The sequence below is a fragment of the Delphinapterus leucas genome, chromosome 6 (genome assembly GCF_059928025.1).
Source record: "Delphinapterus leucas isolate spDelLeu-1000000601 "Yukka" chromosome 6, BTC_Dleu_Yukka2, whole genome shotgun sequence".
Taxonomy (NCBI): domain Eukaryota; kingdom Metazoa; phylum Chordata; class Mammalia; order Artiodactyla; family Monodontidae; genus Delphinapterus; species Delphinapterus leucas.
In genome coordinates, this window is record NC_143134.1 from 104,405,174 (window position 1) to 104,416,302 (window position 11,129).

The window sequence follows — 11,129 nt, forward strand, 5'->3', positions numbered from 1 at the left end:
CAAAGAAGAATCTGGAACCTTCCTTATCTCCCCTAGAGCCCTCCTGGGTCTCAAGAACCTCCTTTGCTCCATCCATTATTGGGTCCTCATTCTTCTCCTTTAAGGGACAGGTTCCCTTGGAGAAAAAGCCTATTTTCCATGTAAAGGACGTTGACTCTCATGGTTCGCGTTGCCAGGGCTCTTGCCTGGCAGCCCATCCCATGTCATCCATGTATATCGTTCTATACTATTCAGAGACTGCAGAAGGGCCACGCCGTGCAAGTGGACAACTTTATGGATAGGCACAATACGTCAAATCAGTGAGACACAAAGCTCCATATAATGTCCAAGGAATTGCTTTTCAGAAAGACATGAGTTCACATTTTTAGGTTGGTTGGTATAAAGATTGCAAGGTGGCATGACAGAAATATTCTGTGTCTTGAGGGTGAAGTGGTGGTAACATGGGTTCGAATACATTTCTGAACATTTGCTTGAGGTATGCACTTACACGCTGTGGAATCAGGTTTAAAGTGCATACAGTGGAGAAAGGAAACAGGAAAATGAAGGGTAAAGGAAGGATTCAGGACACTACCAGAACGCTTGTAAGCACATTCACAAAGTCACACTGACAAAGGACTGCCAGAGTAAAAAATTTATTGCAGTATATGGAAAACACAATGGTCCATAATAAGTAAAAATATAATTTTACTTTCAACACCAAAAATCTACCAAGTCCCTCCTAGAACCCAGATTGCTCATCTGATATAAAGGTTTGTTCAAGGTAGGTTTCTAAGCATAACCTCGAAGAAACCCAATCTCTGGTAAAACGCAAAGACAGACAATTGTTCTTTGCAGTGGAACCTACCCCGGAATCGATCTATCTCTACCTCTATCATCTAATCTATCTATCTATCTATCTCTCCATCGACCTATCTATCCGTATGTCTCGTCCTCCTCCTCCTTCTCCTCATCCTCCTTTCCCCATCTCTCTCTCTCCTTTCATTTTCCACATGAAACAGGAAAATATGGAGGGATGAAAAGGCACAAATCACATCACTAAGGTTCGCAGTCTGAACCGCAGAAGAACAGAAGTGTTTTCCTCTGAACGCACATCCTGGCAGCCTGTCTTCTGGACACGGGGCCACATCTCCCTGAGCTGGGATGCGGCAGGAGCTGATGTCTGGTGCGTGCTGAACACCGTTCCCGGAACAAGTGGATTTCTGTCCGCTGTGGGGGAAGCTCGTCGCCTCCGGTTACACGATGCTGCCGCGGAGCCTTGCACGGCGAGGTGGCGGCGCGGAGTCCGGCTGGCTCTTGGACGGAAGGGACCGGCCCTAGGAGGGGCGGGGAGCAGCTGGGTGCGCCCCTAAGGCGATGGCGCCCAGGGCGGGGAGGGCTGCGGGCCGGCGGGCCCGGAGCGCGCGGCGAGCAGGGAGTCGAGCGCCGCGAGCGCCCAGTGCAGGGCCGCGCCCGCTTGCGCCAGCTGCCAGGCGAGCCAGGCGCGCTGCGCGGCCGTGGGCTCCGTGCGGCCGGTGGACAGCGGCAGGAAGGCGCCCCCCGGGGCCCGCAGCTCGCCCAGGACCACCTCCAGGGCGCCCATCTGGTTGTAGAGATTGGACGTGAGCGCCGCCAGGGGCGCGCGGGCTTCGGGCCACAGGGTTCCGCGACGGCGTTTGCGGGCGGGGCGCCCGGCCTCCGCCGGGCTGTGCTGGCAGCGTCCCCACGCTGGCGATCGGGACCGGGTCCTCCTGCCGTGGAGGCGCCAGGGAGTGTGGGCGGAACCTGCGCGGGAGACAGAACGGGAGGGATTCAGGTGATGCACGCCGCCCCGTGGGTCAAGGTCACCATCGCCCTTCCCCTGTCTCCACTCCCCCACCCTACGCCCCACACCCCACCACGCCTGACTCTGGTGGCCTCTTCCAGGATCTGCTGGCAACCGGGGCCAGGTCCTGGATGCCTTGCTCTCAGCCCTTCTGCCTTCAGGGGCATCTCACCGGGGTCAGGGTCTTTCTCGGCACCCTGGGGGCTTGGCTTGCCCTTCAGGTCCTTCCCTCACATCCCCACCTCTGCCGAGGCCCAGCGCAGACACCTACCTCCTCTGTGGTGAAGTCCTGCTCTGGAGGAGTCGGGCTGCTCCTTAGCTCTCCGGGGGGCTGGGGGTGGTCGTCCCCTCACCTTCTCTTCTCCAGGTCTGTTTCCTTGGTGGCGACTGTCAGGGGAGCCATCGGGGCTTCTCCCCCGCTTGTGCCTGGTGACCGCTGTGGGTGGAGAGGAGGAGAGGAGTGAGTGTTCCCTGACCTACCTCTGGAACGTGGGGGGAGTGGATTAGAGGAGATTCCAAGTCCCACGGCTCTGCCCATCTCCATTCCACCCCGTCCCCCAAGCTCTGGTTTCCTCCTGCTCCCCACAGCCTCCATGGGCAGCTCCCTAGGACCGGGCCTTTTCTGTGGCTGTGGCAGCTCCTGAGCTGCCTGGCAGGCGTGCCCCTGGAAACCCTCCCTCAAGTGCAGCCCCCGAGGATGGCACAGCTGGTAGAGAGCCCCGGGTCACAGGGAATCGGGACTTCACCTTGGGTTTCTCTCACCACTTGCAGTGGTGTGAATGTCACGTCTGGCACCTGTTCCTTTGCTCCTTAGCCCAATATCTTGTGTCTCCCAAAGCCTCTCAAGCATCACTCAAAACAAATGTCTGCAAAAAAGAACCTAGAATTTTACCTCCTTTGCTCTGACAGCCCTCTCGGGTCTCAATGCTTCCTATTGCTCTCCGTATTTCTGAGGGATGTGCATCTCCTCCCTTCTGTTTTAGAGACAGGTTCTCCTTGGAGCAAAGCCTTCCATTTTCCCTGTGGAAAAGACCTTTTCTCTGCTGGCCAGGCCGCCTGCCACTTGCTGACCCTGCCATTTCATCCAAGCCTCCCGGCTGAGCCACAGGTCTGGAGGCCTGGGGAGTGGGAATGACTAGGCCAGCAGAGGCCGTGGCCTTTTATGGCTTCCCAGCAGCCCACTGCCAGGTCTCAGATTGGTGCGCCGGAGACCACACCCACCAAAGAGAATTGCAATGATGAGGTTAAGGGCTGTTTGGGCTATCCCACTGACTTCCTTCGTCCTCAGGACGTTGTAGCTGTACATTTTGGAGCATTTCGGCTCTCTGCTGTATGTTAACTTCACAAAAGGGCACTTGTTTTCTGGTTCGTTTCACGGTGCTTTTTATCTGTTTGTTTCACCAGTTCTGTGTGTGTCTGCATGTGTTAGCATGGGTCACTGTTATGCCAGGGGTCAACAACAAGGTGTTGGTATAAAGGACGAGAAAACCTTTTGGTCTGTTTTACTTGCATTCCCTTTGGCCCCTACTCAGGTCTGCCATCCTGACAGGAATGCCACCATAGACACTACAGGATGAAAGACTGTGGTTAGGCCCCAAAACAATGTTTTTACCAAACTTGGGGAAATATCAGCCATTATATCTTCAAATATTTTGTATGTCCCATTCTCTCCTCACTCTCCTTTGGGACTTCATCTACATATATGCAAGACATTTTCTTTTTGTCCCATAGGTCACAGGTTAATGTCTTTTCATCATTTTTCTCTCACTTGTTTGATCATATCTGCTGATCGATTTCAAGTCAGTGACTCTTTCCCCTCTAATTTATATTTGTCAAATTTATCCTGTGAATTTCAAATATCAGACATTGTATTTTTCAGTTCGAGAGTTTTCTTTTGGTTTTTCAGTGACAAGGATGATTGAGCATTCTTCAGTTCCGTCCCTTGTGTTTAATTTTTGAATTTACACCTTAGGGAAGATGAGCTTAGGATACAACTTGTACCAACAAGAAAATTGGCTTTTATTTCCTTAAAACCTATATTGGCATAAACACACAAAAATTACTGTATGTTGCCCTTATAAGAAAAAAAGAGTAAAATGACCCGATCCAGACTGCTCCCTTAGGATCCTGATCACTGGCTGTAAGTGAATGACGTTCCTCCCCCCTCTCTATCTGAATATCCTCCTTCAGTGCTTCTCAAACTGGAACCTGCATCAGAATCTCTTGGAGGGCCTTGGAACACAGATCACATGGCCCCTCCCCCAGTGCTCTGACCCTCTAGGTCTGGGTTGAAGCCTGATATTTACATCTGTAACAAGTTCCCAAGTGATGGTGATACTGCTGGTCCTGGGATCACACTTTGAGAACCACTCACCTACTTGGTAGAATTTAAAAGACAAAGGCACATTCTCCTTGAGGTTACTCATCTCACATGGTCCTGCGAGATATGGACTGAAGTGAGCCTTCCAGAACGGGGATGTGGGGCGAGTCCTTTCCTCTCTTCACATTAGCATAGATTAGATGGTCATTTTTCTACTTAGAAATGCTGTGAGTAGAGACTATTAAAACCAACCAACCAACCAGCCAATGCCAGATGCTCCGATATAACTGCCTTAGGGAAAGTGATCAAAAAACAAAATTTTTTTTTTCTGGAAGGGCTTCTGTGCTCATGGCGTGTGGCTGAGGGAAAGCAACAGGTCTCCCTTAGTAACGGCGATGTGGCCCAATGTTGTGGACACGAAGTAAATCAGACCTCTGAAGACAGGAGAGTCCAGAGTGAATGATGGGAAAACAACCCAATTTATACTTGCTATGGGAAGTATAAATACGTGGTAAATGAAGAGAAGTCAGCCTCACACGAGCTATGCCTGCTACTGTTTTGGTGTCCCTGAAGCCTACAGGACCTCCCCGGCTTGGCTGCTCTGAACCCAGAGGGGTCCTACAAATGCAGGGGCCCGCAGGCGCAGCTGGCGTTAACAGTAGCCTGGTAAGGGTGGGAAGATTCTAGTACTAGTTCCAATGTGTCTGTGCGTTTTCCCTACACCGCCAGGGAATTTCTGAGACCAGTCTGGTGTCTTACAATCCTGACACTATCTACTCAGGGACAGCTTCCGATTCTACACGTTCAGGGCTCAGTCTTACAAGACAGCCCCTGCCCCACTTCAGGTGCAATCGCAAGTACAGGTTGTCAGCTGTGCTTCTGGGGGATCCACTATAGCTCAGAGGTTCCAACGACCACTCTTGGGTTCAATTAATTTGCTTACAGAACTCAGAGAAACATTTTACTTATTACAGTATCAGTGTATTATAAAAGGCTGTCGCTCAGGAACAGTCAGATGGAAGACATGCATAGGGCAAGGCATGGGGAAGGGGCATGCCTTTCCAAAAGGCATTTCCCCAAATCTCCATGTGTTCACCAACCTGGAAGCTGTCCGAACCCCAGCCTTTTCGTTTTTTTCAAGGAGGCTTCGTTACAGGGACGTGATTAACTCATTACACATTGGTGATGGGTTCAACCTCCAGATTCTCTCCCCTTCCGGGAACCTGGGGGTTCCGATACAAAGTGCTAATCCCCTAATCACCATGTGGGGTCTTCTGGAAAGCAGCCCCCACCCTTTGGTGACCTGGGTGCTTTCTAAAGGTCACCTCATTAACATAACAAAACCCATTTATCACTTAGGAAATTCCAGTGGGTTTAGGGGCTGAGCCAGAAACTCTGGCAAACGCCAAATATATATTTCTTATTATGAATCACAACATCCAGGCCAGGAGGACAGCACCTTCCCTGAGTGCACGTGTAGCCCTTAATCATCCACTTTATACTGGTTTTATCTGTGATCTCTTCGGATCTAAATTCTGTGCCCATTAAAGGCAAACCTCCGGGATATATGAAATTTGGATATTTTGAGCACAATTATAAAGAATACTGACTCCCCCATGGGAACCTGCTCGGGGAGACACATTGGATTTTAACACTTCAAGAAGCCTACATTCACGTGGCCAGTCGCCATGATTACAGCTGAAGGATTTCCAGACATGACATACAAACCATCCCAATGGTGACCCCGGAATGAGGGGAGAGCAGGGACTTCCAGACACATGAGCACTTGGAATTAATTGCCACTCTCGTAACTCATACACTTTCTAGCGAGATGTGACACCCTATATCAATACGTGGTCCAAGATAACTGGTGAAAAAATACTATGATACGTCTCCAAATCCAAGTAACAGTTCATGAAGCCTCAGAACAGGTAAGGACTCCATAAGCCCCAGCAACCACAGGACATTCCTTTTTTCTTTTTTTTTTTTTAACTTTTTATTTTCTATTATAGTTAAGAATGTTGTTAGTTTCAGGTGTACCGCAGAGTGAACCTTCTCATTAATGGGACTGAGCTCCTTAACTCTGAGGTCTGGGTGCCTTGAGTCTAACAAGAATAGATTCTGTTTGGCTTTTGCTGGTTTTATCAGCCATAGGCAGCAACAACCTGACCTACAGGTCCCACTGATGTGGTGGAGGCTGTTTTTATAGAAGAGTAGCTGTGCAAAAGACAAATCGGTCTCCATACCCTCCCTCCTGCTCACTCACAGAAATTATTCCATCTACAACTACACTGTTTGCCATTAGAGCCAGCAAATATATCCATCACGTGCTTCAAAGAAATCACGGACCATTGCTTTCACTGGCTGAGTCCTAGGTTATTTTTGACACTCTCCTAATATGTCTTTTTGTACCCTTTGGACAAAGTTGAAAAAAAAAAGTCTATATCCAGTACAAAAGAAGAAAGAGGAGTGAAAAAAAAATTAAATTCAGGGTTTCCCTGGTGGTGTAGTGGTTGAGAGTCCGCCTGCTGACGCAGGGGACACAGGTTCGTGACCCGGTCCAGGAGGATCCCACATGCTGCGGAGCAGCTGGGCCCGTGAGCCATGGCCGCTGAGCCTGCGCGTCCACAGCCTGTGCTCCACAACGAGAGAGGCCACAACAGTGAGAGGCCCGCATACCGCAAAAAAAAAAAAAAAAAAAAAATTAAATTCAAAATTTGATATGTTGTGGAGGGCAGAGGTCCTAAGGCTGGGTGTATGCGGCTGCCTATTTTGTAAAAAACATTATTCTGGGGCCTAACCACAGTCTTTCATCCTGTAGTGTCTGTGGTGGCATTCCTGTCAGGATGGCAGACCTGAGTAGGGGCCAAAGGGAATGCAAGTAAAACAGACCAAAAGGTTTTCTCGTCCTTTATACCAACATCTTGTTGTTGACCCCTGGCATAAGAGTGACCCATGCTAACACATGCAGACACACACAGAACTGGTGAAACAAACAGATAAAAAGCACCGTGAAACGAACCAGAAAACAAGTGCCCTTTTGTGAAGTTAACATACAGCAGAGAGCCGAAATGCTCCAAAATGTACAGCTACAACGTCCTGAGGACGAAGGAAGTCAGTGGGATAGCCCAAACAGCCCTTAACCTCATCATTGCAATTCTCTTTGGTGGGTGTGGTCTCCGGCGCACCAATCTGAGACCTGGCAGTGGGCTGCTGGGAAGCCATAAAAGGCCACGGCCTCTGCTGGCCTAGTCATTCCCACTCCCCAGGCCTCCAGACCCGTGGCTCAGCCGGGAGGCTTGGATGAAATGGCAGGGTCAGCAAGTGGCAGGCGGCCTGGCCAGCAGAGAAAAGGTCTTTTCCACAGGGAAAATGGAAGGCTTTGCTCCAAGGAGAACCTGTCTCTAAAACAGAAGGGAGGAGATGCACATCCCTCAGAAATACGGAGAGCAATAGGAAGCATTGAGACCCGAGAGGGCTGTCAGAGCAAAGGAGGTAAAATTCTAGGTTCTTTTTTGCAGACATTTGTTTTGAGTGATGCTTGAGAGGCTTTGGGAGACACAGCAAAGGAGCAAAGGAACAGGTGCCAGACGTGACATTCACACCACTGCAAGTGGTGAGAGAAACCCAAGGTGAAGTCCCGATTCCCTGTGACCCGGGGCTCTCTACCAGCTGTGCCATCCTCGGGGGCTGCACTTGAGGGAGGGTTTCCAGGGGCACGCCTGCCAGGCAGCTCAGGAGCTGCCACAGCGACAGGAAAGGCCCGGCCCTAGGGAGGTGCCCATGGAGGCTGTGGGGAGCAGGAGGAAACCAGAGCTTGGGGGACGGGGTGGAATGGAGGTGGGCAGAGCCGTGGGACTTGGAATCTCCTCTAATCCACTCCCCCCACGTTCCAGAGGTAGGTCAGGGAACACTCACTCCTCTCCTCCTCTCCACCCACAGCGGTCACCAGGCACAAGCGGGGGAGAAGCCCCGATGGCTCCCCTGATAGTCGCCACCAAGGAAACAGACCTGGAGAAGAGAAGGTGAGGGGACGACCACCCCCAGCCCCCCGGAGAGCTAAGGAGCAGCCCGACTCCTCCAGAGCAGGACTTCACCACAGAGGAGGTAGGTGTCTGCGCTGGGCCTCGGCAGAGGTGGGGATGTGAAGGAAGGACCTGAGGGGCAAGCCAAGCCCCCAGGGTGCCGAGAAAGACCCTGACCCCGGTGAGATGCCCCTGAAGGCAGAAGGGCTGAGAGCAAGGCATCCAGGACCTGGCCCCGGTTGCCAGCAGATCCTGGAAGAGGCCACCAGAGTCAGGCGTGGTGGGGTGTGGGGCGTAGGGTGGGGGAGTGGAGACAGGGAAGGGCGATGGTGACCTTGACCCACGGGGCGGCGTGCATCACCTGAATCCCTCCCGTTCTGTCTCCCGCGCAGGTTCCGCCCACACTCCCTGGCGCCTCCACGGCAGGAGGACCCGGTCCCGATCGCCAGCGTGGGGACGCTGCCAGCACAGCCCGGCGGAGGCCGGGCGCCCCGCCCGCAAACGCCGTCGCGGAACCCCGTGGCCCGAAGCCCGCGCGCCCCTGGCGGCGCTCACGTCCAATCTCTACAACCAGATGGGCGCCCTGGAGGTGGTCCTGGGCGAGCTGCGGGCCCCGGGGGGCGCCTTCCTGCCGCTGTCCACCGGCCGCACGGAGCCCACGGCCGCGCAGCGCGCCTGGCTCGCCTGGCAGCTGGCGCAAGCGGGCGCGGCCCTGCACTGGGCGCTCGCGGCGCTCGACTCCCTGCTCGCCGCGCGCTCCGGGCCCGCCGGCCCGCAGCCCTCCCCGCCCTGGGCGCCATCGCCTTAGGGGCGCACCCAGCTGCTCCCCGCCCCTCCTAGGGCCGGTCCCTTCCGCCCAAGAGCCAGCCGGACTCCGCGCCGCCACCTCGCCGTGCAAGGCTCCGCGGCAGCATCGTGTAACCGGAGGCGACGAGCTTCCCCCACAGCGGACAGAAATCCACTTGTTCCGGGAACGGTGTTCAGCACGCACCAGACATCAGCTCCTGCCGCATCCCAGCTCAGGGAGATGTGGCCCCGTGTCCAGAAGACAGGCTGCCAGGATGTGCGTTCAGAGGAAAACACTTCTGTTCTTCTGCGGTTCAGACTGCGAACCTTAGTGATGTGATTTGTGCCTTTTCATCCCTCCATATTTTCTTGTTTCATGTGGAAAATGAAAGGAGAGAGAGAGATGGGGAAAGGAGTGAAGAGAAGGAGGAGGACGACGAGACAGACAGACAGATAGATAGATAGATAGATAGATAGATAGATAGATAGATAGATAGATTAGATGTTAGAGGTAGAGATAGATCGATTCCGGGGTAGGTTCCACTGCAAAGAACAATTGTCTGTCTTTGCGTTTTACCAGAGATTGGGTTTCTTCGAGGTTATGCTTAGAAACCTACCTTGAACAAACCTTTATATCAGATGAGCAATCTGGGTTCTAGGAGGGACTTGGTAGATTTTTGGTGTTGAAAGTAAAATTACATTTTTACTTATTATGGACCGTTGTGTTTTCCATGTACTGCAATAAATTTTTTACTCTGGCAGTCCTTTGTCAGTGTGACTTTGTGAATGTGCTTACAAGCGTTCTGGTAGTGTCCTGAATCCTTCCTTTACCCTTCATTTTCCTGTTTCCTTTCTCCACTGTATGCACTTTAAACCTGATTCCACAGCGTGTAAGTGCATACATCAAGCAAATGTTCACAAATGTATTCGAACCCACGTTACCACCACTTCACCCTCAAGACACAGAATATTTCCATCATGTGCAATCTTTATACCAAGCAACCTGAAAATCTGAACTCATGTCTTTCTGAAAAGCAATTCCTTTCGACGTTATATGGAGCTTTGTGTCTCACTGATTTGACATATTGTGCCTATTCATAAAGTTGTCCACTTGCACGGCATGGCCCTTCTTCAGTCTCACTTCATCAGTTACTCTTAATAATACAGAATGATGTGCATGGATGACGTGGTATGGGCTGCAAGGCTAGAGCCGTGGCAATGTCCTGTGATCAATGTCAGTGGTTGGGAGAGAGTCAGTAGAATTTGTCTACATGTAGTAAACGTTGCTTCTAGGGATCCGTGCCTGGATGGATGGGTGGGAGGGTGATTTCTGATTGATGATGGAAAACCTCCCAAACGCATGAGGCAAAGTTGGGGTGGCCAGGGACCTGGTGGCCGAGGTCCATTGCTCACAGAGGCAGCTCTGATTTCTCGGGGTCTGGGCTCTGCACACAGCCTGACATGTCTTGGTTTGGACCACGGCTCTTTTTGGTTTTCCCCCTTTTCAGTAAATGAAGACCCTGAAAAAAACACCTCATTTCTTTTTAATTTTACCCTTGGACAGAACCTGTGGTCCTCCCCAGGAGTCTCTGCTTATTCTGGGTCTGGTCCCATAGCCTCTTCTCTCAGAGACAGGAGACCTCTGGGGAGCAGAACGTGGTTCCCTCAGACACAGGTGCTGATCCTAGAGCCTCACAGTTCCTGGCATCATGACTCTGACTTTGACCTTCCTGTTGCTTGTTAAGAGCATTGTGACCTCAAGAGCGCTCCAGTCTGCAGATGTGGATTTGATGTCCTTCCCTGTATAGGGAAAGAGGGAGCCTTGTGATCTTAAGGACTTTGCTTATTTGGTCCCCTCCTGGGCTGTGAGTACATCTTTGGGAGGACTTTTCTCATTGCATTAGCTCCACATGCTACACCTGCTTTGTAATTTAGGAACTGGTCCATGACTGACTTGTTCTTCAGAGTTTTAACATCCACCTTGTCCTGGAAACACCTCTGGTTTCTGGTGGGCCTGGGCTCTCTCTGCACAGAGCCGAACACACCCTTGCCTCTGTGACATGAATCTTCTGGGCCCTCCCCTGCTTTCCAGTGGTGAAGCCCCCGAACAAATGCCTCATTGTATTTGGAAGGTGCCCTTCAGTGGAGCAGGTGACAGGCATGGGGATGCCTGGGGTGTATTTTGATATTTTGACTA

General features: G+C 51.8%; 1 protein-coding gene and 1 pseudogene across 2 annotated transcripts; one reads left to right on the forward strand and one right to left on the reverse strand.

Annotated features, from left to right (window-relative positions):
- Positions 1-1,345: 1,345 nt before the first annotated feature.
- Positions 1,346-3,107, reverse strand: LOC149749029 (uncharacterized). The gene is made up of 4 exons (XM_089912646.1): positions 3,075-3,107; positions 2,694-2,958; positions 2,073-2,237; positions 1,346-1,761 (listed from the first exon to the last, which is right to left on the reverse strand). The coding sequence occupies exons 1-4, from the start codon at positions 3,105-3,107 to the stop codon at positions 1,346-1,348; spliced, it is 879 nt and encodes a 292-aa protein (XP_089768772.1).
- A 3,690-nt stretch (positions 3,108-6,797) lies between these two features.
- LOC149749030 (uncharacterized) lies at positions 6,798-9,956 on the forward strand (annotated as a pseudogene). Its single transcript, XR_016393617.1, has 3 exons — positions 6,798-7,616; positions 8,064-8,228; positions 8,539-9,956. The product of XR_016393617.1 is annotated as an uncharacterized LOC149749030 (transcript).
- Positions 9,957-11,129: the final 1,173 nt, after the last annotated feature.